The following is a 27,950-nucleotide window of genomic DNA, read 5'->3' on the forward strand; positions in this document are numbered from 1 at the left end:
AAGTGGAGGCTGTGAAAGGGCTGGGCACAGCAGGCTGAGGGGGCAGGGTGAGATCAGCTGCAGAAGGGCTTGGGTGGGCTCGGTGGAGGTGGCCCGGTAGCTGTGGGGAGGGCAGGGAGGCGGCGGGGCCAGGCTCAGGCCAGAGTAAGAGACAATGGCTGTAGGTGCAAATGGCTCTTGTACCGGACTGGACGGAAGGGGACAGATCTCCCCCGCGAAGCCCCGCGCTGGGGCCGGGGCTGAGAGAGGCCGGTGGAACTTCACGAGAGGAGGGTTGGAAGCTCTGGCAGGACAAGGCCGGGAGCCGAGCTGCCTTGTTCCCGCCTCGGGCGGATGGTGGAGCAGAGACCCCGGGAGGCTCCGCAGCTCCATTCCCGTCTCGCAGGGGATCGGCGCAGTGACTCCCCTGGCAGCCGCCGGCACCGGCAGAAGCAGCCGAGGCTCCCTCCGGGGCGCGGGGCGGCCGCGCCGCTCCTGCCGCCGCTACCGGCCCCGGCCCTGGGGGGGCTCCCGGCCCCGCTCCCGGGCGGCGAGTGGGGCCCGCGGGACTCCGGCGGCCGGGAGAGCCCCGGCAGCTGGGAGCAGCCCGGTCCCGGGGCCAGCGGAGCCCGGGGGCCGCCGAGGGGAGCGGGAACCCCCTGCGGGCCGGGCGCCCCGTTCCCGCCGCCCCGTTTCCCGCCCTGTGGGGCCAGGGGGAACCTTTCTCCGCCCTGCGGAACCTTTGCGGCGGAGGCGCCTGTTGCTGCCCGGGGGATCCTGCGGCTGCTCCGGCGGGGGGTGGGGGGGCCGGACGCTGGTGATGCGGCCCCCGAGCGGCGGCTGAAGCGCCGAGGCCGGGACGGAGGCGGCCGCCAGCTCCCGGGGCTCGCCGCGCCCCGCCGCCCCCCGCCGAGGTGAGAGCGCGGCGGTGCCGTGCGGAGCCGCCGCCGCCACAACGGGAGCGCGCTGGGGAGGGGCGCGCCGGCGGAGGCCCGCGGCCGCCCGCCCCGCCCCGCCGGGGGTGTGCGGGGAGCAGCGTGGGGCGATGGCCGCCCGGCCCGGGGGGCTGCGGCGGTGGGCGAGCGGGCTGCGGAGAGTGTCGGGGCGGCGGGGAGATGCCCCCCCCCCCCCGAGGAGGGCATGGGGTGAACACCGAGCACCCCCAGCGAGCAGCCGGGCTGGGCAGCGCGCCGGGCTCGGGGGCCGGTTCCCGGTGCGAGGGAAGCCGGGAGCTGCGCGGCTGCCGGGCCCGGGGCTGAGCCTGGGGGTGTGGGTCGGGCTGAGGCTGTACCCCCCGCCCGGGGCCCCGCCGGCTGCCGTGGGAGCGGGACGACCGGCGCGGGGACCGCCGAGCCCCCGGGCTCCGGGAGCGGCGGGGCAGCGCGGCTCGGCCCCCTCCGGCTCCCGCCCAGCTTCGGGCGGTGCGCGCCGCGTTTCGGGGCCTAAGCGAGGGTCTGGGTGTGGGCGGGCCCCTCGGGGGGCTGCGCCGAGCTCCTCGGGGTCCAGCCGTGCTGCAGGGAGGGAGCCGGGGCACCGGGGCGGGCACACACGGTCCCGCTGTCCCTGAGACTGTGGGACTGGCAAACAGACGCGCCGAGTGATGGGATGGTGGTGTCTGTGTGGGACTTGGTGAGCTTCGGAGGCAGAAGGCTCGATGTGCTGACCTGCTGTCTCTTCTCGCTTGATCCTGCCGCACTGCTTTAAAACTTGCTCCCTCCGTGGAATAGTTTATGGGTTACTTCTGGTGGTGGTTACACTGGTGACTGGGCGTTTCAGTGCTCATGTTTATGAGGCGCTCGTAAACTCCATTGATTTCCCCTCCTGCCCCTTTATCGATTTGTACAACACTGGCGCTTTAAAAAGTTCTTAGTGGGTTGCTTTAGACTATACGCAGGTGCGGGATTTTAATTGGAAAAAAAATTTTCAAAGAAAATAATGGCGCTCTTTTCCCCCTTTATTATGCCAATAAGATGCTAATGATCAGATTTGCATGGCTTTTTAACTTTCTTAACGTTGGATATTCTTTGTGTGCTTATCCAAGCATTGTGCCTACCAAATAACTGCTTAGCCTATAGCAAATCACTGCAGAAACTTCTGTGTTGGTTTAAGATGTTCCTGCTGCCTGGCTGGAGGTGGTAGCTCCTTTCCCTGACTGAGTGTAATGGACGTTGTGAGCACTCTCTGTCAATGCAAAATCAATTAGTTTTAAATAAACAGCCTTTGTTTTGGTAGTTCTACTCTAGGGGCAGTAGCACCCTGCGAAGGAATGAAAACTAAGCAGCCTGCTTAGACCGGGCAGGTGGTTCTGATGGGAGCTTTGTGGTGGTTTTATTGGTTTGCTAAGTGAGGCTTTTTTCCCTTGTTGTGAAGTTGTACATCCTGAATATACATGGCAAATAGAGTAGCTTCTTATCCTGCCACCTAATCAGCATCAGAATACAGGGGTTGTTCATTAACGGTGGGTGCTGAATGTGAAATTTCCAAGAAAAAGGCAGTTGCTGCTTTAGGGAGGAGCTGTTGTGGATGTATATTTTCTAGGTTAACATCACCTGAGAGGAGTACCACACTCTCCTCTTCTAAAAAAAAAGCTGAGTGTTTATCCACTGAGTTCTACTTGTATGAGGTAACTTCTGCATCCCTAAAATCTCTTGAAATTCCAATTTTGGTATTCAAGTGTATTGCAGATCCTGGACTGGAATGTCATGTGCTCTTTTGAGAAAGAACCAAACAAGATGTTTTCTGTCTCATCTCAATAGTGGTTGCATTTTAGTGGATATTTGAGAGGTATAGTCTGGCATAGAAAATTGTACCAGGCCATTATAGTGCTCTCTGGGATCCAAGTTTGTGTCACAGAATAATTCAGGTTGGAAAAGGTCTCAGGAGATGTCTAGTCCAGGCTGTTACTCAGAGTGGGATCAACACCAAGTGCACACTAGGGCTTTATTCATTGAGGTCTTAGACCATCCAAAGATAAAGATTAATCAGTCATATGTTCTTGTTCAGTGCTTGACAATGTTCACAGGAAAAAGCCTTTTCTTTATGTTAGGTCAGAACCTCCTTTGTTGCAGTTTGTATCTCATTTCCTCCTGCCTCACCCCTCTGTGCTCAACCTTCCACCTTGCTAACCTCCAGGGCTGGGCAGCCTCAGCTCTTGCAGCCTCTCTTCATGCAGCAAGTGAAGCGTCTTGGTAGCCACTCAACTCATTCTGGTTTATCTGTGCCTTTGTGGTACTGGTGCCCAAAACTGGACGTGGTGTTTCAGGTGGGTCTGAATAGCATTCAGTGAGAGGGAATTATGAGCTTGTGTGGTCAGCAGGCTGTACTCCTGCTGATACAGCCCAGTGTGCTGTTAGCTCACACCACTGCCAGGGTGCACTGCTGGCTCATTATTAGCCTGCTGTCCACCATGCCTTAGGTTTTGTGTTTGAGTGTGCATATACATGGGTGTGCATATATGGATTTGTACACCCACACACACAGCTGTTGGCTCTCATCCCCCTGCCATGCATCTCTGGAAAGAGCCTCATTACCGTGCATGTGTGCACATACATGACACACGGCCACATGCTTCAAATTACACCTTCTGCATGTTGAGCAGCAGTTTTTCTATCCTTCCCCCACATTCCAGTTGTCACCAGTGGTGGCTTTTGACTACCTGGCCTTTCCTAACTCTTCTGCTCTCACCCATCCCCTGCCTGGCTGTGCCTCCCAGCCCCTGCGCCCTGTCACTTTGTTTCTCAAAAATTGCATTGTTTCAAATACCTCTTTGAGTTGTATCGGATTACTGGGTTAAGAAGGGAGTGGCAGGGGAGTGACATTTCTCCCGTGAGGATTGAATTGAATCTCATTTGATCAAATAAAAATCCAGACATTAATAGCGTAGGAAGCGTGTTTTGTTGCTTGTATTTGTGAGTTAAATGAAACATTTAGATGTAATATTTTAAAGAATGCAGTTAGTTGCAGTGTGATTACACTCATGTCACTTCTTTGAATTTGTTTCCTTCATGTGGTTAGAAGTTTTTGGGAGATAATACCCTGTAGGATAAATATCCTCTGCTGACAAAGTTTCCTAGTTTAAACTTAATTCTGGAGAACTTAGTGTCTATGTTAAGTACTGTTTGATATTCCTAGATACTTGGCACAAATATAATTTTGAGATGTGTGCTTTATGTTTACACAAAATAATCTCTATATAGTATTTTTTTTTTTATTCTCAAGTATGTTAAGTTGATTACAGCTGGGTTTGTTTCAGAGAATGCTTATTGCAAGCTAAGGATTTGTTGTGTTTAAGCAAAATTTGTAGCTACATAAAACCAAAATAATTTATAGAGCTGCAGTTTTTCTCCTGCCCCCCCAGTCAGTGTTTATTAAGTATTTGCATCAACACAGAAGAAGTAGAAATCAATATTTAGGTTCAGACTTGTAGAACAGCATTTGTAGAATCTGGTATTTTGTTAATTTGAAATAATGAATGAAAATTTCATTTCTTATTCACTTTTAGAAACCTTTAGTGTCTAGGGTTTTATGCTTAATAAGAAACTGAATTGTGAAGATGAAGGGGAATGATAAAGAAACACTTTGTTATTTGAGAAATGGGCAGAATTAGTTGATAAAATCAAGTATCATAACATACTGTGAGAAGGAAGAAGGTGAAATTACAGGTAGCCGTGGAAGGGGAAAATTATTGAACAGGCACCTTTAGAAACTGGTCGGACTTCTGAGAATATGGTGGTGGGATTTTTGTTTTGTTTAAGTCATTGTTCCAGTCAGCTGATGACTTCTCATTCAGAGTAATACCCAGAAAGTTACCAATCATTATTAGCAAACACTAGTTTTGCTAACAAAATTAGTATATCTTAAGGTGAAACAAGTTTCTGGGGGAAAAAAATAGGTACGAAAGTATATATGTTGCTTTCAACTTATAAGACTTAACAAGAATTGTTGCTTTGAAAAACACCTGAAGGTATAGAAAATAGGCTTTTGGAAATTCTTGAAGGTCAGATGTGCCATTGACTCAATTTTATGTCTGAAGTGGAATAGCAGGATGTCAGTTTAGTCCTGCAAGCGAGACTGATTTGGTGCTTTTGTAATCTTGGAGCAGGTGTGATAATTTAAATCTTATCCTTGCTCAGCGGTAGTGCTAGAGTTGGGGTCAGTCTGACACCTCCAAACATATTGTGGCATTTGGGAGGTATCTAGAACTCACTTAAGGGGAAAAAAAAAAAAAAAGTTACATCACTGAAATTCAATAACAGCATTTTCAGCATGCTCTAAAATGTGTAAGTAGAGGCAGTGATTTGAAGCACTCTGTGGTGGCCTGTCAGCTTGTCCCAAAGCTGCTGTTCTGCTGGTGTATCCACAAATTTGATTGCAGAAACAAAGGAAGAATGAACCAATGGAGGTATTAGTGAGACCTGATTATTCACACATCAGAAAAGGCATAAAGGCTGGTACCTGTCCAGAGGAAGGATTGATTCTGTGCTCGAGAGAAGTGCTGAATAACTTAATGGCTGAAGATATCAGCCAAGGGTGCAGAAATCTTAAGGGGCAGACTTTTAGCCAGTTTGTTCCAAAGGAGGCTGAAGAAATGTGAGATGTTATCAGCACGGCTTGTGGTATAAACATGGAGCACAGCATTCAAACCTTGTGAGCAGTGCCCTCTGCTACTGTCCTACGTTCTAGGAGGAGTGTTTGAGCCGTGAAGTACAGTTACACGTAGCTTCTTGAGCACCTGTTTGGTGAGATGAACCAGCTTCTTGCTGATAGGACTTGATGTGACACTGTCCTCCTCTACATGTGGTGGTACTGGTAGAAGTCTTAGGAGATACAATACACTGGCACAAAACACTTTCTACTGCTATAACTGATTCTAGCCAGGGATTAAGCATATTAACAGAAGCTCTCTTGTGACACTGTAATTGATGCTACACTGGTGGACTTTTGCTGGCAAAGAAGTAGAAAATCAAAGCTGGAAAAGCTCAATATGCCCACATACTTTCTTGTGTTACAGATACATCAAAATTTATACTGAACGAGAGGACTTTGATCCAGGCTTAAGGTGCAAAACAATGCGCTTTACATAACAAGAGAGCCTTAGGAAAGGCACTAAACTTATAGAAGCAATTAAAGAGGTTTTGTAGTGATTTGGCAGATGACAGACAGATAACTTTACTCTGGCATTCTCTGTGGAAAGCTAGCTTGATCTAATTAACAAAGAGCAGGAGCTCCACAAGGGCAGAATTGATTAACAGACACTACAGTCTGTTACTTAGCCAGTATGGGTGGCCAGGTATGAAGAGTTTGTAGGGCAAGGGCAGTATGGGAAAGAACTGAAACATGGTGGAGGTAATAGAATCATGACTTGTGTCTTCTTCTCTTGGCAATGAAAATTTTTACCTAACGTTTTACTTGCAAATAAAGCTGTTCTGGCCCATCAGAGCCCAGGAAATAACGTTTTAGAGAAATGGTAATTCATCAGAGATTTTTCTGCAGTCTCTGAGAAACTCAATCTTATCCAGGATTTCGGCATCAATTAAGTATGGGTTGTATTTGGAGTTGTTGAATTCAGAATAAAGAAGTGCTTTACAGTTCATCCATTTCAGGGAAGTGCTGTAGTTGTGTGTTGCACCCAAAGGCAAATACACCAACCAACCAAACACAAAAAAATCTAAGAACCTGACAAAGAGGGATAATGGGGTGGAGGTGCTCGTGCAGCCGGTTGACTCAACATGGAAAGTGGAATGCTGCTTAAAAAGGAGTTGACTGGGGAGGGCTGGTGGTAGGATTTACTCAAAATTAGTGAAATAAAGGAAACTGCTACATAGTTGGTGACTGTCAATGCTCTGGAAGATCAACAAATTGTAATTAAAACTCCTGGATCAAACATATACTTACATAGTGGATTTGTGTGATAATTATATTCCCATTCCTCTTTCAATGCTAATCAATAAGGATATTGTTGCAAAGTGAATCTTGTTCAACTGGTACAATTTCATGTGTGGTCAGTGAGTCAAAACCTAGATTAAAAATAGGATGTGGGGAAAATAATATGAATGGAGGATTTTTCAGGGATTTGTAGTAGTCTAGTGCTTTGTAGTATTTTGATCAGTGGCCTGGAAGAAAACATGGAATTAGAGCTGATCAAATTTGTGAATTATGTAAAGGTTGCATGCGCTGAGTGGTGAAGCATGAAGAAGGAGTGACAGCTGTACAGTGGCCTCTGAATTGTTTGGGTAACTGGGTCTAATATGGCCAAATGGGTTTGTATAGAGCTGGAGCACAAGGTTATACATGTTGTGGGAAAGACTGGAGGCTGTGGGTCTAGAATAAAGAATCCTGCTTCCAGGAACCAGTGACCTTGGAAAGGATGGCAGGAGTGGAGCAGATCTGTGACAGTCCTTAGAGTAGCACTGTGATATGAAGGCTATTAAATAAGCTAATTACTATTTAAATACTAAATATATCCATAATAACAGGAAATGCAGAATAAGGACAGTGTGATCAAATCAGTTGGGGTGTATTTTGACTAGGTTTAATGTTAATGTTCTTAAAGAAATATTCAAAAGCAAGGAGGATGTTGTAGCATTCAGTGTTGCTTGAGTAATTAAGTCACTCATTATAAAACCTTTCCTTGAAGTGCTCAAATGGTTTAGCTTATCATGAGGCATTTTAAAGTTTCTCAGTTTTCTGTGGGCAAAATAGGCTGTGTACCAAAGGGCTCTTCAATTTGCTGGAAAAATATATGAAAGCAAACAGTGCCTGGAAATTAAAAGATTATTTCAAATTAGGAAGAAGGCACAGATTGTTAAAAATGAGTGTGATTAACCACTGAAGTCACTGGGAAGATGCTTTTCACTGTTAAGGGAAATTAGGATGTCTCCATCTCTTGAAGTCATCAGGTCAGGATGAAATCCCATTTGAAAGATATGCATGAGGATAGTATTTACACAAGTGCCCTGTGCATGTTATTGTCTATGTATGAGTGTTCGTGTCGCCGTACAAGTACAGGAGTATTTGTACATGCCAAACAGATTCACCAGGTCACCCAGTTGTGTTCAGACTAGGTCTCTTCTCTTGCCCAAACTGGACTTAGTCAAATGATCTCATTACATTGTTCATTTATAACACTCTTTGAAATCTATTAACTACACATTTTGTGTCAAGGAAATAAATATGCTTGTATGAACCATGCTCTTATATCAAATGTATGTGACCTCTTCTTTTGGAAGTACTGTCATTTTTGAGAATGTGGAAGGTAAGGGACTGTAAGGGGAAGGACAGGGGTGGCTGTTTAATTTCCTGAACAAACTGAAATATCTGCCCCAGTCTTCCCAAAAATCTGTTAATGTGCTCTTAAGAAGTCTGCTCACCAGTAGTGAGAGGTAAACTTGTTATTATTGATGTTGGGGGCTAAGTAATTACATTCTGTAAAAATTACTTTGTAACTGAGGGAAGAAATGGCTTGAGCTCAGGGTGGTGGAGGTAGTTTTCACTGGGAATGGGTAAGGATACATTGTCTTTTGTTTCTCTGCCAGTGTGAAATCAGTGTGTGTCTTGTCCACCAAAAGAAACAGTTTCTGTGCCTTGTCTGCCAAAGTGGTGAAAGACATACTGCGGAAAAAAAACAACAAAACTGCGAGTACAAGCTGGAGAAGTGGGCCCAGGTGAATCTCATGAGGTTCAACAAGGCCAAGTGCAGGGTCCTGCACCTGGGCAACCAGAGATATGAATACAGGCTGCAGGAAGACAGGCTAGAGAGCAGCCCTGGTGGAAAAAGACCTAGGGGTACTAGTGGATCAAAAGCTGGACACAAGCCACCAATGTGCAATTGCAGTTAAGGGGGCCAGCTGCATCCTGGGCTGCATCAAAAGAAGTGTGGCCAGCAGATCGAGAGAGGTGATTCTGCCCCTCTACTCTGCCCTGGTGAGACCTCATCTGGAGTGCTGTGTCCAGCTCGAGCCCCCAGCACAAGAAGGATGTGGACCTGTTGGAGCATGTCCAGAGGAGGGCAACAAAAATTATCAGAGGGGAGGGCGGGAGCACCTCTCTTGTGAAGACAGGCTGAGTTGAGGTTGTTCAGCCTGAAGAAGAGAAGACTCTGGGGGGATCTTATAGCAGCCTTCAAGTACCTGAAAGGAGCCTATAAAGAGGCTGGGGAAGAGCTGTTCACAAGGGCATGTAACAATAGGTAATGGTTTCAAGCTAGAGAAGGGTAGATTTAGGTTGGACATTAGGAAGCAGTTCATTAATATGAAGGTGGTGGATCACTGGGAAGGGTTGCCTAGAGAGGTGGTGGTGGCCCCATCCCTGGAGACATTCAAGGTCAGGCTTGATGGGGCTCTGAACAATCTGTTCTAGTTGGAGATGTCCCTTCTTATTGTTGGGGGGTTGGACTAGATGACTTGATTCCTCTCCTGCCTTGGCTGTTATGGAAATGATTGATTGTCTGTGGGTCCTCTATGGCCTATTAGGATGGTTTGTTCGGGATGTTTTCCTAAACTCCTGGGAATGTGATGGGAACTAGTCTAGTCCTGGCAGCAGCTTACTCCTGGTAGGCAACTTTCCAGACATCTTTTCCCCCATCAGAGGACGGGTGCCTGCCAGGCATGTGGCAGAGGAGCAGCCCTGGCAAACAGTCTGCAGAAGCTGGATGCTTTGCTCACGGCAAATTGCTGCTAAACTGCCTCTTCCCCGGGTGTTCCCTCAGCTTGGGTAGGAATGGGTGGGTACACCAAGCAGCTCCTGTGCAGAAAACACATTTTCAGCAAACATCAGATGTATGTTCAGTAGCTCTGCTTTTGGGAAAGAGAATAACTTCCTTATCTCTGAAAGAGTCTGTCCTGAAAGAAGTTACCACCTCAGAGCATTTTCCTGCTCTATTGCATGTTTTATTATTTCATCAAGACAGGCAAGGTCTTGAGTTATTTTCGTTGCACTCTTGGGCTGCCCTGTGCAGGAAGACTTAGAGATAAAGTTCTTTTGTTGAGGGAAGCTGTTTATATCTTAATAATTGAATTTCCTTGCCTCTTGGAGGGGGTGTGTTTCTCCTCTGTCTCTGGCTCTCTTTAGTGTTATCTTGTCTGACCATTTTGGTGACAAGAGAGGACAATGAAGAGAGGCAGAAGTGGTTATAAGTGAACAGTTTCTTTACTTGCAGTCTTACAATGACTTCATTTTCTTGATTTGTTGTTTGTTTTTTAAAGTAATCTTTTGACTTCATGGTTACTTCTGCTCTAGGAGTGTTTTAAGTTAGAAAGCACTTCCCATGTGTGTGTTTCTCTCCTTGCCAGTGGCTGTTGAAGGCAGTTGCATCACTAAAGGGCTGGTGAAGTCTTGCATCTGGCCTGGGGTCTCATACCTCAGTGCAAGCTTTGCAGACTTAATGCAACTAGTTGTGCAGCCCCGAGCTTCTGGTGGTTGGCAAGATCCAGGCAGCAATGATTAATTATAATCCTAGTCTAGACAACATTTCTGAGCTCTGTATATCATTCTGGAGGGCTCTCAGTCTCCACAGCAGAAAAGGCTAGGGAGGACACAGCTGAAATTCGAGGCTTGTCTTTGCTTTTTCTCTTAATCATTGTAGAATTATAGAATGGTTCTGAAAGTAATGATCTTTCTCTTTCTAAATCTACTGCAGGTGTCTTCCAGTTTTTAAATATTTGGAATATACATTTCCTTAAAACATACTGTCATGTGCTTTTAATGGAAATCTCTAGTTTTTCAAGCCTTGCTGCTTTAACTACAGCTATTATTATTGTGCAAGGATTGCACCACAAGAACTGGAGTAGAGTGACAGATGAAGAAGCTGCAGTTCAGCTAACCTTTTTTCCCTGATTTCCTTAAGGAAACTCCTAACTGGTACAAGCCCCCAAACTTTCAATACAGATGCTGTTTCTACATTTCCAGAAATAATTAATTTTCCTTTTAAACCTCAACTTGTATTTTTAAAAAACTTAATTAAAAAAAAACTTTTCCTTATAGAAAATGAATATGAAAGTTGAAATTTCTGATGTTTTTTTTCCTTGAATAAAAATAAGATTGCTGTCTTGACTTCATATTTTACTGTATTTAGATGTCAGGTTAGCCAGGTTGTATTTGTAATTTGCTAGCCAGAAGAAAATCAAACCTTCCCTTTCATGGGCTTTTTGAACTCTTACAGATTCTAGTTTTTGTTTTCTTCATTGGTGGCTTTTTATTTGTGTGTGTTGCCTTAGAAAGTAGAAAAGCACAATAAAAGAAGGATGGGGCAGGAGGGAAACAAATGGATTTTGGCAGTTGTTCTGTGAAATCCCATCAGTTTCATGCTGCTGCTCCCCATGAGATTTATCAACTAATTCCTCTCCTTATTTATGGCAGGGAAGACTGAGGATGAATGGAGTTAATGGTTCAGGAGTCCAGATGAGGTTTTGGGGATGCGGGAGTGATTGTAGAACTCAGGAGATAAGGATTTCAGTTTTCTTAACTTAATTTTGTCCTACTGTGCTGGAACTTCTACATCCTGTATCAGACAGGTGTCTTTGTTAGGGCTGCTGAGGGGACCCATTTCTTCTCTCCTCACCAGTATCTTCACTTGTCTGTGACATTATTTAGTCAGAGGCTGTAAAATGTGGAGGGGAATACCTGTGGCCTGGGTCAGAAAATGGAGGCCAAGAGTAGTGGTTTCTGGAGTGGCAACTTCATTTCTAGCAGGAGAAAGGATGAGAAGGCTTTTAGGACTTCATGGTGAAGGTGATTATGCCTCCTTGAGCATTTTGGGGCAAGTTCAAGTGTTGAGTGAAACAAAGCCACAAAGCAAGGAGGGAACGTGCAGGAGAGGCTACGTGTGCCTGTATGTATGTATGGCCAGAACTCCACAGTGGTCTTTGGTTGTGTAGGGTGGGTTGGGAGGCCCCACTCTTGTTGGAAGGCTAGTCCTCAAGTGGAGAAAGCAGTGCATGCCAGGAGACATACTTTAAAAGTATAGTGTACACTGGGATCAAAGCAAAAGTTTCTGAAAACAAGAATAAAATATTGATTCCCTCAAGAAAGTCTTGGGAAAAGTTCTGTGTTCTACGACAGCCCAGGAATATCTAATTATCCCAGACATAGTAAGACAGAATATGAAAACAGAGAAAGGTAGAGGACTGCAGGAAGTGATTTTCAGGTATTAAAAATTAGCCCATGATCTCAGGCAAGGGCATAATGGCTAAGGCAGATTTCTCTTCATGAGGTTGAAGAAAGTACCCGTGTGTTCTCATGGTTCAGATTGCATTACTTCCCTCTGTCACCACACAGAGGTGTCCCTTTCACAAGTCTTGCTTGAGTGCAATTAGGAGAGGACCTGCTCTGACCTGGAGAAACTTTTGTCAGTGCTAGTTACCAGTTTCTCTAGGTCAGGGCAGCTTATCTTCCTGCTCCCTAGAGCAGATCCTTGTCCTTTCTTTGCCCCTTTAATGCCAGTACCCACACGTAATTGCAAGGACCTGTTCATAGAGGTCACCATTAAATATGTTAAAAGTTAAGGACTTATAGTGGTGAGGTCTGTTGATATTTTGCTTGGAGCTCTGGGCAGTATGGAAGTATTTACTGTGAGGAGAGAGATTTTAACAGTGCACAGCGAGGGTCTGAGAGAGGTGTGATGGATGGTAATTTTGCCCTTTGAGTGGCAATTGCATCGATTTTTCAATTTAAAAAAAGTGCCAACAAAATGAACTTCAGAAATAGATACCTCTCCACACAAACCACAGAATAATGCCATGACTATTTAAAGAAGGGGACAAATGAGAGGATTAAACATGAGAATGTCCATGTCTCATCTCAGATACATCCACCATCCTTTTGATCAGTGTTTGTAACAAAGGTCAGACAGTTTTTTTTTCTCAAGGACCATCTCACTTTCTCAAACCAAAATGCTGTCCTCCCCCTGTTCTGAAGCACTATTTTGACTGCTCAGGGCATGGTCCTATGGACAGGCCATACCCAGGGCTGCTTGTTCCCTCCCTCTGACGGTTTGTTCTTTGTGCCCACACAGCTGTTTGTGCAACTTTGTATTAAATTACATTTGGGAACTGAATTTTGTTTCTGGGTTGTTCTTCAGCTGAACCAGTTTGCTGCCCAACCATGCAGATAGTTGTGCTGGCACAGGGCAGCAGGGCTGTGCTAGTGGGAAAGAGCAGCTGCTGCAGAGAGGGTGTCTGAGGCCTGAGAAAGTGCAATCACCGAGAGAGGAAAGGGGTAATTTATTCAAGGCCAAATGTTTATTACCCTTCTGATGTCTGTGAAATCTGAAAACTGTCTGTCAATGTCAGAGCATGGTCACTGTCTCTCTAATTGGTAGGATTAGCATCAGGTTTTGGTTGCCATCTTCTGTTTATCACTCTCTCCTCTTTCATTTAGTCTTTGCATTTATTATTTGCATCACTCACTGATGAAAACAAGAGAAACAGCATTCACAGTGTGATGTAACTGTCCAGAGGTTTAGATGACTCTTGCAGCATCACTACTTCACACTTGTGGGAAAAGGTGGCTGGCTGTGGCTTCTCCATTCCAGAAGTAGTGCACAAGCTGTATATTCCTTCCATTAAAAAAGTGCCAGGGTTGTGGAGTGCACCTCAGTGACCAAATAGAAGCTTCTGGGTATAGGAAATAAGAAAAGTCAGATTGTTTTTGCAGAAGATGTTGGGGTGTGGGAGACAGCAGGAACAAAGAATATCTTCTTAAATGAAAAAGTTATTGTAGGAGTGGTGTAGTTGGTTGAGTTTTCAGTTGCTTGTCCGTAGGTGTCAAAAAATTGAGGGAACAGGACCAAAAATTAAACCTTACAAAATCAGTGCCTTTCAATACTTTGTGTTGGAGTGTATCACAAGCTCTAAACAGGGTGAAGTGATTGCCTGGAAAACTGGATGACAAGCTGACTGTGGCAAAAAATGGAGAAGATTTGAGGTTGAAGAAGTTAGCTGCTTTTGACATGAGATATTTGGGGAAACATGTTTATCCTAAAAGAGGTTTGTTTCTGGTTTTCCTTCAGTCCGGTGATGAGGTCCTGTTATCTCTGGAGAATACTTTCCTGGGGAAGCTGGGTTTTGTAGTTTTTGTTGTTTGGTTGGTTTTTGTTTTGTTGGGGTTTTTGTTTGTTTGTTTGTGTTTTTTGGGGGAAGCTCTTAGCTCTGGACAATGCATGGTAAGATTTTTCCTAGCCAGCATTTTAAAGTTTCAGTCCACTGTAACTTCACATCCTGTTCTCCAAGGAGTGTTGGTAGCTAAGGCCTTTACTATGTGATCTGGATTTGTTTATTCTATAACAACAATAGTTAACTACTTGAGAGAAATATGATCCAGATAATGAGTAGAGAACACTAAGGGAATGGAGGATCTGCTTAGTCATGCAGGTTTTTTTTCTGATTCTTCCTTAAAAAAAATAGAGGTGCCTTTTCCTTCCTCCTGTACTTACCATAGAACTTGTGAAAAACAGGAGAGATCTTATATTTCAGCTAAATCAATACTTCTGGTTAGTGAAGTGCTTATTTTAACAGAATGAGATGCAGAGCTGTTAGGCTTTGCTGCTGCTGTGAAACCTGGTTGTGAATGTATATATGCTTTTATTGTGGTGAAAAGGTGCATCCTCTAAAAAGTCTCCTTCATTCCTAACAGAAAGAGAGCTATGAATGAAATTGAGTGAGATATTACAGCATTTCTGGTAAATCTGCTCTGGAAGTCCCGTGAAACTAGTTTTCTCTGTTAAAGAATGCTATGATCTTAGAGGTCCTTTCCAACCATGATGTTTCCGTGCTTAATTATGCCAATTAGTTGCACCAAAAAAAAAGTTACAGTTACTATTTGAATTTGTAAGTTCAGCCCAGATCAATAATGATCAGGAATTCCTACAATTAGACAAACTGATATTTTGAGTAAGATGACTTGGCAACCTTGATTCAAGACTAATAATTCAGTAATTTGACTAATACTTCAATAACCCAAGTAATAATTCAAGAGGAGGAGAAACAGAGATGGGACAAGAAGTTTTGTTCCTGGTATATTTTGGTGGATAGCGGCAGCTGAGCATAGGGATGTTGACTCTTCCAGCAGAGTCTCCTTTGCTCAGGATGGTGACACATCAAGAGGATGCTGGAAGAACTGGCTTCCCTGTAGTTCCTTCTGGACCTGCTCGCTGGGTACGGCTGCCGGCCAAGCAGCATTTGCAAACACTAAATGGGCTTGGATAACAAAAGTGGTCACTGGGGGAAAGCAAACTTCCACTTAACTTCGAAAGAAAGAGTACCCAAAAGGTTATGGTTGTTTGAAGATCACAGCTGAATGCCTTTTATCATTCTGCTTCTGAATCTTGGAAACATAACATTTGGATTCTGCCTGGCTATGAATATCTATGCAGTGTTGTCTGCTCAGTAAGAACCAGTACTCCAAAAGACATGCTAGCATTTATGGAAGTTAGGGGAATTTATACATTTTGGGGGGAGATAGTGACATTTTTACTCTTTTAGAGTTGCGTCTAGTAGCCAGCAGCTACTTCTGTAGATCACTGTCATGGTGCTTATTCACCATACTGTGTTTTTTAATCATTTGCCAATCTGTTCCTTTTCAATGGCACCTTCCTGTCCTGGCACTGGATATGCTTGTGCATGTTCATAAGGGTAATTAATGTTCTGTTTAATGTATGTTGGGACTGGACAGTTGCGTATGTTTACCAAAAGGGTATGGTGACCCACAGGATATATTATCTTTCTGTTAGTATATGCGTATCTCCTTAAGCAAACTTGTTTTGTGCTGCTTTAAAGCTCTTTTGAAAACAAGGTCAAGTATGTAGAGGTCATACACTCACAATTTTATAAGCTAAAAATGTAATATGTATATCATGAGATTCAGAGCTCAGTTTCTTTTGTGAAATAATTCTTATCTCTAATTGTGGTGGGTTTTTTGTGTGTATGCAAATGATCCCCTGAACAGTGTGTTGGATTGTTTGTGCTGTGTGGTGAGAGGCAGTAAGCTACATTCTTTTTCCTTGCAGGCCTGTCCAAACCATTGGGAGGTTTTGAGCCAGCGAAATGCAACCAAAGAGGAGCTTCCATTACTAAGGACAAAACCACAGGAGGCTTTTTCATCCAGTTGCTTTCCATGTGAGCTGCCTATAGAGTCAATCTTAAGTGTTATTTAAACATATGTATTTGTGCAAGGTAGATAAGGATCGGTGTTTTATTTTTACCTGTTTAAGTGGGAAAGGAAAAGATTGACAAGTTTTGATGACCTTGTTCTCAAAATCAGCAGAGAAGTGACCTTTATAAGTGGCACTTACCATAAGTTTTTCCAGCACTGTGCAAGTAGAATATTCTGTTGGAGGGACTGACTCTGAAAGAAACCCCTGTTTCTGACAGTTTTTAATCCTTTAATGGATTTATTTAATCTCCAGTGGAATCCAATAAAAATTAGTGTGATGTCTGGTTGCTTGACAGACTGGAGCAACTTGAGCCTAACATATGCTAAGGGTCATCTTCATATCATGTGAGTTTAAAACTGTTTATTTCCACTTCCTCCTACTTCAGGATTTTTTGGTTTTCTCCTTTTTTTGCTTATGTTCAAGTTTCTCTGGTAAACTGTAGGTGGCATAAGTAATGCTTTCTCAGGGCTAGTGTAATTACCATTGCTGGAGGTGGGGTAGGGAATAAAGAGGAAGAAAACCATGTTGAATTCTGCCTTTTTCTAAAAAACTGCATGAACCAAAACCTCATATTTCAAGTGCAGTTCTGAAGAGGAAGAAAGATGAGTCATCGGAAACAAACTCCAAGTTCTCTGCAATGCTTTGTAGTCAAATGCAGATGTAGACCAAGGGAAGAATTAAGTTGTGTTTACTTTGTGACCTATTGATGACAGTGTTCAACATGACTGGCATCTGTCTCACAGGGGATGGTGGGTTGTCCTGGATAGCTGCTGGTGGGAAAGCTTGTTTCCTGAGCAAAGGCACAGTCAGGGGCAGTGAATCATTCCCCCCTAATGGAAATGTACTTATCTGGGAGGCAAAGAGAGAAGAGTGTGTGAATAGGGTGATACTGAGAAAACAGTATAAATCAGCTAGGCCTTTCAGCATCAAAACATGCAGTTTTCCTCATTCTGAAGGATGCAAACGTTGTTTATGAGCCGTATGAGTCTGTTGGATGCTCGTCAAGGAGGTAAGCCCTAATGGTAGCATATCTCAGTGACCAAAGCCATAGCTTGTCTTCACAGAGTGACAGCAATTGATCTTTGCTCTAGAGGGGATTAGCTCTTTGCCTTCTCGCTCCTCTCTGCTCCACTGCTTCTGTTTATGTAATTTATTCTTGATTTATTACATAACTTCTTCTCTGGCACCTATGTATAAGAAGAGCTTAAACTAGTGAGATCTCTCAGTTATCTGGGTCTTCCTTGCTTGTGGACATTGACTCATCTCTTGACATAATTTGGGTGCTTACAAAGAGAAGGCTTGGTATACCTCTCCTCTGCTATGACCTGACTTTTAAAAATCTGTCCTTTAGCATTTGAGTACGGTTATTTTCAACACAGGGCGGGCAAATTTGCCTCAAATTAATCTGCTATATAAAATGCATTTAATATAATTTGGAGTGCTGACATGCCATGCCCCACTATTGGGTCTTCCCCGTAATTTGAAATCTTTTCTTGGGATTTTATTCCTCTCACAGGTAATGATTTTTTTTCTACAGTTATAGCACCAGGGACAAAACCTGTAAAACCACATTTGAAAGTGGCTTTTATGTTGAAATGCTGTTTGCTTTGTAAGCAGAAATAGTGACCAGAGAAGGAAAGTTTCCTTTTCCCAATGTTTTCTTTAGCAGGGAATGCAGGGAATGCAAATGCTATTTATACAGCAGTTGCCAGAGCTGAAAACATAAATGGGGATTCTGTAAAGTAAAAGGCAAAAATTTTGTTCATTTGTGATGGTGTTAATCCAGATGAGTATCAGTAATTACTGGAGGCAAAACTGATCACATGCTTCTTACCTCAGATAGCCTGAATTTCTGTGCAGTGCAAAACAAACTGCTCTTCTAGGTAGGGCAGTTCACTGGTGAGGATGTTTCTAGGATTTCAAAGGAAAGAGTTGATTTGTAAGAAGCCAGTTTCTATTTTAATATGATCAAATAAAATTGCTTTTAAAAGCAATGCAATGTTGTTTAGGCAAATAGTTGTATACACATATATATGCCAACACAAAAATAGTTTGTGCCCAACAAAGTCTAGGTGGAGGTGAGTGCTGCCTCTTCCTATTTGGGGTCGCAGAGGGAGCCAGGCCTTATATAATGTTCCAGCACTGTCATGTCAGCAGAGGGGAAGGATTAGCTCTCTGTTTTCTTTAGGGGTTGGTTTTAGGGGTGTGGTGGGGTTTTTTTGTTTTGTTTTTTGTTTTCTCCCACCCCTTCTTGCAGCAGCTTTTTTTTTTTTTTTCTGTCAGAGGACAACCAGTTTCATGCTGTTTTTAGTACTGTAGTGCCTTTTAGGAAGGAGATTGTTCACCTAGAGAGAATAAAAGAGCAGATCCCCTGCAACTCAAAGTGTTTTTTAACACCCTCTGTTATTCTTTCTCTTGATTCCTGCTCCCCACAAATCACAACGGGCTCCTTAATAGTTGCATCAAATGGGGGCAGAGACTAGATCCATGGTGTGTATGTTTGCATGAGGAGAAGCACACTTGCCTTCCTCAGAAGGGTGGTCCAAGACAAGAAGATGCCCCCCAGTTTGTGATTTTACAGGCTGCTGCTTTTTCCTTCCTTCTTCCTGTAGGAAACACATCACTTAGAGAGAAGATCAATGCCTCTTAGTTTTGTTGTGATTTGAACAAGATAAAATGAAGGAGAATTGTTTTCTTCCTTCCCAGCTTGCAGTTTGTGGCCACCAGTTATCCATGAGTCACAGCTGAAAAACTATTGCTCCAGTCTTAACATCCCAAGACTGCAAGGGAAGAAGGGATTTAAATCAGAAAGTAATCAATTAAGGGTGGCTTTAAATCCAATTTGTGGGAGTTATCACTGGGGAAAAGAAACTTGTGTTTGTCTTTTGGTTAACACTTCAGTTGGCATTGTTAAAAAAATAAAGGAGATCTGCTGAATTGGTCATTAACACTGGTAGCTCTTTTTTGACAAAATACTTATGCTTTTAATTTCTGCCCCTCCAGTTTTTTTACAGGATAATGTGAAATGCAGATGTTAATCTATTACTTAATGTGAATTAGAGAAGTTCTCATGTTTGTTAGAATCAATCTGTCCAAACCCACTGCTATCAGTTTTATTTCTTATTAGATTTTTAAATTGAATGGAAAAGTAGTCTCTGTTATCTTACAATAACATTGCAAGTTACTACTTAAATATGTTTTTTGTTATTTTACAAAGAATCTTAAGCTCATGACTTCTTTAGTGATCCATCTGTATGTTTTATAATGATTTTCCATGTGTTACTGAAGGCTACCTAGAGGATACCAAATCTAGCTGGCATGTAATCTAGCAAAAAGATGAGATTTGTCTCAGGGAGCCAGCAGTGACATTCATACACCTCCAGTTTGAAGTGCTGGTGTGTGAGCTGAGTGTGTAAGAGAAATCTTGTGGCCTAAACCAACCATTTTGCTGTTTTGCAGCCAAACAAGAAAAAAAGAGAAAGGAAATTATTATGAATATAAAACATGGCTGTAGAGCAGGAACTGAAGAGTGTTATGCAGCACTGACTTTGACATACCTGGTTTTATTAAACTGTCTGTGCAAATCCTCTTGTGATTTGCCAGCGTAACTGATCCTGTTTCTATGGCCAGGCACCACAAGGACCAGTGTGAAGTGTTGGTTACAAAACAGGCTTTAAGGGACAAATCTTGATGAGTCCCAGATATTGGGCTTGGCTGGAGGCTGGGGAGGTGATGGAATCCTCTTTACTATTCAGCCCTATAGTAGCATTAGTGTTAAACCTGCCCTTTCTGAAGGGATTTGTATGGGATGGGTGTGTACTGGGAATGAGCATGTCCTGTGCCTCAATCACGTGTGTCATAGCAGGCAAAGAGCTTCTGTAAAGCCATGCTGGCTTCTGTGGCTTCCTGGAGGTACAGGGGAATCCTGCTCCTCCTTGATCAGGTGGGGAAGGACTCCAGTCTGCTGTGTCCTGCATCCTTCCTTTTTATTTGTTTGAATTTGAATTAAGTAATGTGTCATCTAGTGGAAGTCGTGATGTTGTCCAGAAGTGGACAAGTCACCAGATCCCATTATGTTTGCTGTTTCACTTAATAGTTTGGCTTGTGGCATGCATGACCCTGTGGTGAAAAACTATCACTTAAAAGATGAAAAAGTTTGCTTTCACATTTCCCTCTCAATTTCATGTGTAAGAAGAAATGGTTATTTTAAACCTTTGCAGAGTGAAAAACATGAGGACAACAGAAATGTGTCCAAATCTGCGAATCCTTGAAGTTTCCTAGTCCAGAACTGGGCCTCCTTTCTGTGCAGGCTGAGGAGAAGGCAGTCATCACCACATGGCATTTACTTACTATCTGTAATGTTCTACCTTAAAAAAGCAAAGCCCAAAAAACTTCTGAACTATTTTTATCGTTGTTGAAAGACAGGACATAATACATGACAGAGGCTGTCTTCGATGTTAATTTGATGTGCAGTTGATTGCAGGAATAAACTTCCTGAGTAGGATAAACATGACAACTCTTTTCTGCTCCCTGAGTAAGCAAGACGAATTTTCAAAGTGTTTTCACCAAATACTCCACTCTGTTTTCTCAGTGGCCTCATGACTTACTTGTGTTGGAAGCTGTGGTGCAGCAGGTTGTTTGTTGGTGACCCTCCTTCTGGCATAGCTCTCCAGGGGCACATCCCCTTTTTGCAGCAGGGCAGGAGCCTCGTGGGACAGCTGGGAAGTCCAGATACGTGGTACCTTTACGTAGTTGAAGGTAATCTGTTTATCTCCCACAAAGTGCCCTTCCTGCAGCGATTACATGTAGAGCATGGTGCACCTGGTGTGCCGAGACAAGAGAATGGGGCAGGTTGGACTACCTCAGCCATCGAACAGTGGCAGCTGCAGTCTGCCCCTGTTGTGTAATTCCCCTTGGTGGAAGGCTCCAAACTGGGTCAGATCAGTGTGAGAAATGAGGGCAGCCCTGTGGCTGTGTAATGCCTACCTGCCATGTCCCTGCTGCCTGCCCAAGGTGCCACCAGGCAGGGCGGGAGCCCTTCCGGGACCAAGGCTGAGGAGGAGGATGGGAGGTGGGAAAACAGACAGCAAGCAGCAGAACAGTAAGCACAGAGGAGCTAACCATCTTTGTTTCAGCCAGCTTCTGCAAGATTTAATTAAGTCTTTTTGAAAGCTTCTGTTTAACTCTCCTGCATATGGCTGGGGCTGCTGAGCGGGTGTCAAGAGTTGGCTTATAAAGAGTGTGTACTTACTGCTCAACAAAAATAAAGCTTAGATTAGAGCCCTTTTGTACTCCAGCCTGAGAGATAGCTGCTCTCCACTGGGTTTGATTTTATTTATAGAAGTACACAGACCATATCCTTTCCTTTAAACAATTTTCAGAAGTGTTTTTTGGTGTTAGGGTTGGGTTTTTTTAAGGGTTTGCAACAAACAGTGAAACATGAGCGATGATACCGAGGAGGACAGTGATGTGAGAAACTGTATCATCTGTCGTTCTTTGACCTGGAGGGTTCAGTGGCATTACAGCACTTCTGCTTTTCCTGTTCGCCGATGAGAATTCATTCCTGCCATTTCAGTAGTGTTTGTATTTCTTTTTTCTGTTGCTGGTGGTGTTTTGGGTGTTTTTCCAGTTGGTGCTTATTGTGCTGGGATAGCAAAACATGGACGTTTTAACACACACTTCTGTTGATGCGGTTTCTCGCAGATAGCATGTGAGGTGCTTTCTAGCACAGTGTAGACAACATGGGAATAAATAAATCCCCTTGAAATCTGAGGTGACCTATGGAGATCCACCAAAGGTAACAGTAATGACCATATCCTTCTGAAATGTAAGTGAACATGAGCAGCTTTTCAGTTACAGGTTTGGGTACAACCTGTAAAGAATAAAGCAGTTTGTTTTCCTTAGGGCTGACTTTCAGCTGGAAGGGAACTTTGTTTCTATTTAAAAGTAAAAATAAGCTGCCATTTTGAAATACACATACACTTTAGCACAGTGTTTGTCAGGAAGAACTTCTGATAATGGGCTGCTTTGGGTCTGCAGTCCTTGGCTGAAGTCACTGGATGTCAGTGAGCAGGGCCAGACCCTGCAGTGCTGGGGGTCACCATATTGCAGCAGGCTGACAGCAGCAGATCTTGGTACCTGCCTACCAGCAGACCACAGAAGCTGAATGGATCTCTTCAGCTTGTATAAACTGGCACAGTTCCACTTAAGCTAATTTAGATTTTGGCCTTTTCTCCCATCTGCTTGACTAAGGCAACTTACTTTGTGTGACACATGTAATAGTGTAGGGACTTCAGTTGTCTCTGCCTGGTGGTGAAGTGCTCCTGGGACCTAGAGGTGAAATGCTTCCTATTCCAGTCCCAATCTTTGCAAATCCCCTTCCTCCCTTGTGATTCTTTTCTTTTAGACACTTCAGTGTTATTGAGGAGCTGAGAGAGGCAAAGCAGGAATTGATGACTTCAGCTAGAATAATTCAGCATACTTGACAGCCCTGCTACAGGAGTGTCAAGATGTGTCTTTAAGTTTCTGAGCTCCTATAGTTACTGCTGAAACAGAGCTGAAAATAAAATGTTTCTGTTTCTTGAAGAGTTTGTAGATATGTATGCTTCTTTATCTGCTTAGAAATTTCTGGAGTTTTTTTAAATGACTGATAAGTTCTCAAACATTTTATGGTGTACACTGAGAATGTGGTGTATGTAGGGGACAATGGAAAATGAATATTGAGGAAATATTTCCTTATTTATTTAAAGCTTTCTGGGGAATGTGTGGATCGTAATTCTTCTGATGCCTGATTTTTGGACTCATCTTTTACTTTATGTTCCTTGAGATCAAGGTGGCTTATTTATGTTCCTTTCTTGTTTTGTGTGTTTATTTCTTCTCAGCCATCTTACATAGCTCCCTTATGAGAATTCTTTGCAGATGGAAGTAGCAAGTCCAGATAGACATCACCGCCCAGAAGTGGTAGTGTATGATCTGAGCAGATAAACTTGTGTCTTGGTGATTGCCCTGGCCCTCTCTTTAGGCTTCATTGTTGTTTGGTGCCATGGTTTCTGCTGTGATGCACTGGAGTTGGCATAACAGAGGAATTATGCACAGGCAGCTCTGGTCTTGCCTTTAGAGGAAGGAAATGCAAATCTCTCTGATCCATCCTTCATGTTTGCTTTTCTTCTTACCCCGCTTTACAAAGGGACATTCAACCTTTAAAAACTGGATCTTCGTTGTCTTCTGTCTGTACTGTCATTAGGGCGATGCTGTCTCTGCTCTGTTGGTTGGAACAGAGACTTCAGACAGTCTGTGATGAGTAGCTGGGTGACCTTGGCAGCAGGTACAGCTGAGCCAGGAGGGTGGTTTCTGTCTGCATCCTGCGACCACTGCAATGGTGTTTGCAGTGCTCAGGGCTGGGGTAACAGGTATCCATGTGGGATTCTGAGACTGATCCTTCGTTTGTACTTCATGTTTGGACAGTAGTGTTCTGGAATTGTTCACATAATGTATGTATTTTTTATTTTTGTACAATCAGATATTGATTTTAGGAGTCTTTCTGCTGTGTACATGTCAGGGATACCAAGAAAGAGATGATTTTTTGACCGATTAGTTAATATATATTGGTTCTGATACTAAAGTGGTTTTTTTGAGTAATTAGTTAATATATTGGTTCTGATAATGCATGTACAGTGCTGGGCCTGTATCTTTATGATGCATTGCTTATGGCATCCATTTTCTTCACAGGATTTTGTTCACAGTCTGATATTACTGTTATTTAAAAGACTGATGGCAGATTTGTGTTTTTATATGCAGTAATCCTGCTATGATTTGAGCCTGGAGGCTCAAAGGTTGGGAATTACCAGGCTCATTATATGCCTCTTTTGTTGTAGGGCTGCCTCACGGTAGAATATGAGCAGGTAATGCACAAGGAGCACCACTGGGAATCATGTCAGACGAGTCAATCTCAGGGAGTGATCCGGACCTGGACCCGGACTTGGAGCAGGAGGATATGGAAGAGGAGGAGGAGGAAGATGAGGAGGAGGCGATGGAGGAGGACAATGATGGGGATGACGAGGAGGACTTACTTGATGAAAGTGGTAAGTGAACGGGGTGGTGAATCTCTGCATACATTTGTTATATCAAACTAGTGTTACTAATTTTGGTGAGTGACACCTTGGTATATAGCAGAAGGGTTAGGATTTGTCCAGCAGTTGATAGGTAGAAGTGCTTATGTGGGTGTTTAGCTTAAATAGGGATTTAATGTAGGTTAAGTTTGGACTCCTCGCCAAAAAAAATTTCCGTCATAAAAACAAGCCACAAGCATAAATTGTAAGGAGGATAGAATTTTTTAAATAGCTGTGGATTCTGGGGAAGCAATTATATAAAGAAGGAAATAAATCCATTTATAATTACTTGTATTATTAAAAGCATCCAGTGAAATTAAATAGATTAACATCACTAGCTTGCCCACAGCTAAACACTTTAGTGGATGCTATGGGCAATTATTGCTTACTTGCAATAATTATCTTTAACAACTGGAAAATGATCTTTTATCACAGCATACAGGTTGAGTTTGTTTTTGTTTGTTTGCTTTACAATATGAAATGTGTCAGTGCTAACTAAGTAAGTTGTCATCTTCTATCCTTACCTAGTTAGTTATAACTGCCCCACTCTCCTCTTCAGTTAGGACCAGTATAGCTGTTTGTGGACCTGTGCTGTGCAGGTTACATTTAAGCAAAATTAGGTAACTGTTCTGGTTCATGGCATGATCCTAGAAATATGGTGGTTAGTCCAGCAGAAGGGCTGGTATTGTAGGGCAGACAGGAGCACGTGGCTCAGGTGGGAATGCCTGGTGCTGTATTTGCCACCAAACTCCATGTATCATAAAACTACAGCCCAACCCTAAGGAGATGCTGTATTTGCTTCCTTTAAAATTGTGATTTTTAAAAAATTTCCAAGGGTGTGCAGATTTTTGAATGCACTTACTTCAACCTACTAAAATAGTTTTCCTTTTCTTGTGTAGAATGTGTTGAAGACAGATACTTCTCTCTTCTTATAGTTACTAAAGTGTTTTTGGTTTCATGTACATTGTTGTCCTCAAGTGTTGTTTGATTTGCAGTTTTTTATATTCTTTCAGCCACGTGCTACTTGAATATGCTGTTTTGATTTAAAATGCTTGTGAATTGTTTACACAGATGAATTTTATTAATGTGATGGCTTTTTCTAATGAGAGAGTGGCAGAAATAGAAGTGTCAGTTCAGGTAAGAAACAAGGGAATTCCTGGGAGATGGAGTTACAGGGCCACAGACTACTTTGTCTCAGAGAGACTGATGGTTACCTTGTCACTTTGTCCACAGGGACCTGCACCCAGCAGATAAGTAGAAAGCATGATGTTATAGATAATTTTTTATTATCAGAGAAGAATGTCTGTATGTCATGTCCAAGTGGGTCATTCCCCATGGTTATTTCATCATAGACCATATGTATGTTATCATCTACATCTATATTATTGTGGCTGAATACTTGTCTTTTGTCAGGATTGTTCTTTCCAAAACAGACAAAGTTAATGTAGGGATACCAGAACATTGCTAACCATAAATGACAGCTGCTTCTTTTCATATGAAAACACTAGAAACATGTTTATGCTTTGTATTTCTTTAGTGACTAATTAAAAATAAATTTTAGTGAATGTAGGAAATAATGAGGAAGAGTAAAAGGACAATTTATGTATAGCTAACATAAAACATGTTTATGGCTGTTCATTAGGTACAGGAAAAACTCGTACACAATCTGAGCAAACTAGATTGCCCCTGAGGCTTCAGATTGTTTCAGCTTTAATTCTGTCTGCCAGAATATCAGGATGCATCCTGTGTGTTCACCTGGATGTTGTTTTCTGTGGAGGTGTCCACTCTGCTTTTTCTGGTATGTCTTTACAGCTACATATTGCCTCAGAAGTGTAATTTGATGTCTGTTTTATCTGAGATCTAATATAAAACCAGTCTCCTGCTATTTGGCCTGTGAAATATGACTAGCTTCAGATTTATGGAGATCATTTTATTTTGCCATTCTGATGTTTATAGTCCTGTCTCTTTGTAGATGACCCTCATTTTTAAAAATCCTCTTAGGAACAGACAGTTGCTGTTACTCACAGGAGGGAAGTGTGTGCTCTAATGTGTATACTATGGGGCTTTATAAAGCTTAATTGTAATAATTTCTGTTAGAAGTTTGTTTTGTTCCCAGCTGTGCTGTTCTCCTCCCCTTATGGTATTGTGGTTGTTCTGTAGATGTTCCACTGAGGATCCTGGAGGTATCCTTCCTTTGTGGATGGGCTCTTGCTTATTTCTAGCACAAGATTTAGAAGATTATTAATCTTTCAGTTATTTCCTGGGAAGGGCGACAGGCTGCATTTACATTTTCTCCAAACTGAAATAGATTTTTTTGTTTTAAATAACAGTGATTATAACAATTATAAAACTAGTATTTTTACTGCTTGCTTGCAAAATAGTGGCTTTGTTTTGGGAACATAGATTTTCTGTGGTTGCTGGTGACTCAGATTCCTTATGAACCTTCCAGGGTTATTGTGATATTGTCCACACCTGCTGATGGTGGATAGTCTGGTCTCAGAATTAGCAGTGACTTGTGTTTTGTGCATTTAACCTATTTTTGTCTTTTTGATACAGGCTGTGTGTGGAATTAACACTTGTGGTAGTTCCAGCTTCAGAATTTTCTTTGAGTTCTTTTACATTCTGTAGTTAAGAGTGCTATCTTCAGCTGTGGTGCAGTTTTTCTCATTTCTGCTCTGAGAAGCTGAAGTTTTGTTTGCATTTGTATAAACTCTCCTACAGGTGTTCTGGAGTTCTCTTTAGCTTGGCCTTTTATGGTACTAACTTTCAGTCTTGATAAAAGCAGCTCTTTAACCTTTTTCCTCTGCCCTCAAGGAAAAAAAGAACACAGAAGGGTAGTTTTCTGAATATCTCTGAGTGAGTGGGAGTCAGTAACCACACAGCTTACATACTGACACAGCTTTCTGCCTCAGACTGGTTGCTTTGATCTCTTATCCTTGATGTTTAGCCGAGGCTGGTAGCAGGGCTGAGGAAAGGCACAGTCCTGTTGGAGTAAGCTTGGAGTAGAGAGGAGGCTCTTTTTGTGGATTGAAAGTGGATGAGTTAGAGAAAAAGGTGTGAAAACAAAAGTCAGGACATCCCTAAATCCAGAAAAGCATTGGAGACAAGTAGGAGGGTTCCTTTAATTTCAAGCTCCACTGTATTCTGTCTACGCATGGCAGAGTGGTGGGTGACGAAGGCAAGGTGGATTTCTTGGGGGGGGGGAGGGGGGAAGGGAAGAGTGGTGATTGACATCTTTCCATTTTGCCCTTTCCTATCTTGCTTCTTTTGTTTGGTTACTTTTGACTGGATGCAGCTCCCTCTAGAGTCCGTCAGTCTAAGGAAGCTAGAAGGGCATATCCTCTGCTAGAAGAGCAGACCTCTTCTCTACAGAAACTTTTTTGCCTCTGCATTTGGGCCCTGATCTTTGTAAGCCTGGGAAGCTAATCCATGTACCTCTCACCACGTAGATTTTAATGTTTGTAGTGACTTTTTGCAGACTGTCTTCCAAGCCAATAATTGTGTGCAGGGATGATGGCATGTTTGGTATCACAGAGGTACAAAAATAATTGCTATATGTCAAAGAATTTACTTGTCAATATCCTGCATATTGGCATATGTTTAAACTGTATAAAAATGTTATGGGAAACTGCATTACCTTAGAAAATTATCCTGGTGGATCAGAGTGTTTAAATATGCTTTATCATCTAGGTCCAACTGTGGGGCTTAACTTCAAG

General features: G+C 43.1%; 1 protein-coding gene across 5 annotated transcripts in view; it reads left to right on the forward strand.

Annotated features, from left to right (window-relative positions):
* Positions 1-787: 787 nt before the first annotated feature.
* RAD54L2 (RAD54 like 2) overlaps positions 788-27,950 on the forward strand; it is a 67,811-nt gene continuing 40,648 nt past the window's right edge. For 2 of the 5 annotated variants that reach the window (XM_051627385.1, XM_051627392.1), the window contains exons 1-3: positions 788-893; positions 15,980-16,088; positions 24,001-24,207. In XM_051627385.1, the coding sequence (XP_051483345.1) occupies positions 24,057-24,207 (151 nt within the window). In that variant the 5' untranslated portion in view covers positions 788-893; positions 15,980-16,088; positions 24,001-24,056. Of the gene's footprint in view, positions 894-15,051; positions 15,129-15,963; positions 16,089-24,000; positions 24,208-27,950 lie in introns of those variants that run through there. The other 3 variants (XM_051627386.1, XM_051627388.1, XM_051627387.1) reach the window with 3 other exon arrangements.

The sequence above is a fragment of the Apus apus genome, chromosome 9 (genome assembly GCF_020740795.1).
Source record: "Apus apus isolate bApuApu2 chromosome 9, bApuApu2.pri.cur, whole genome shotgun sequence".
Taxonomy (NCBI): domain Eukaryota; kingdom Metazoa; phylum Chordata; class Aves; order Apodiformes; family Apodidae; genus Apus; species Apus apus.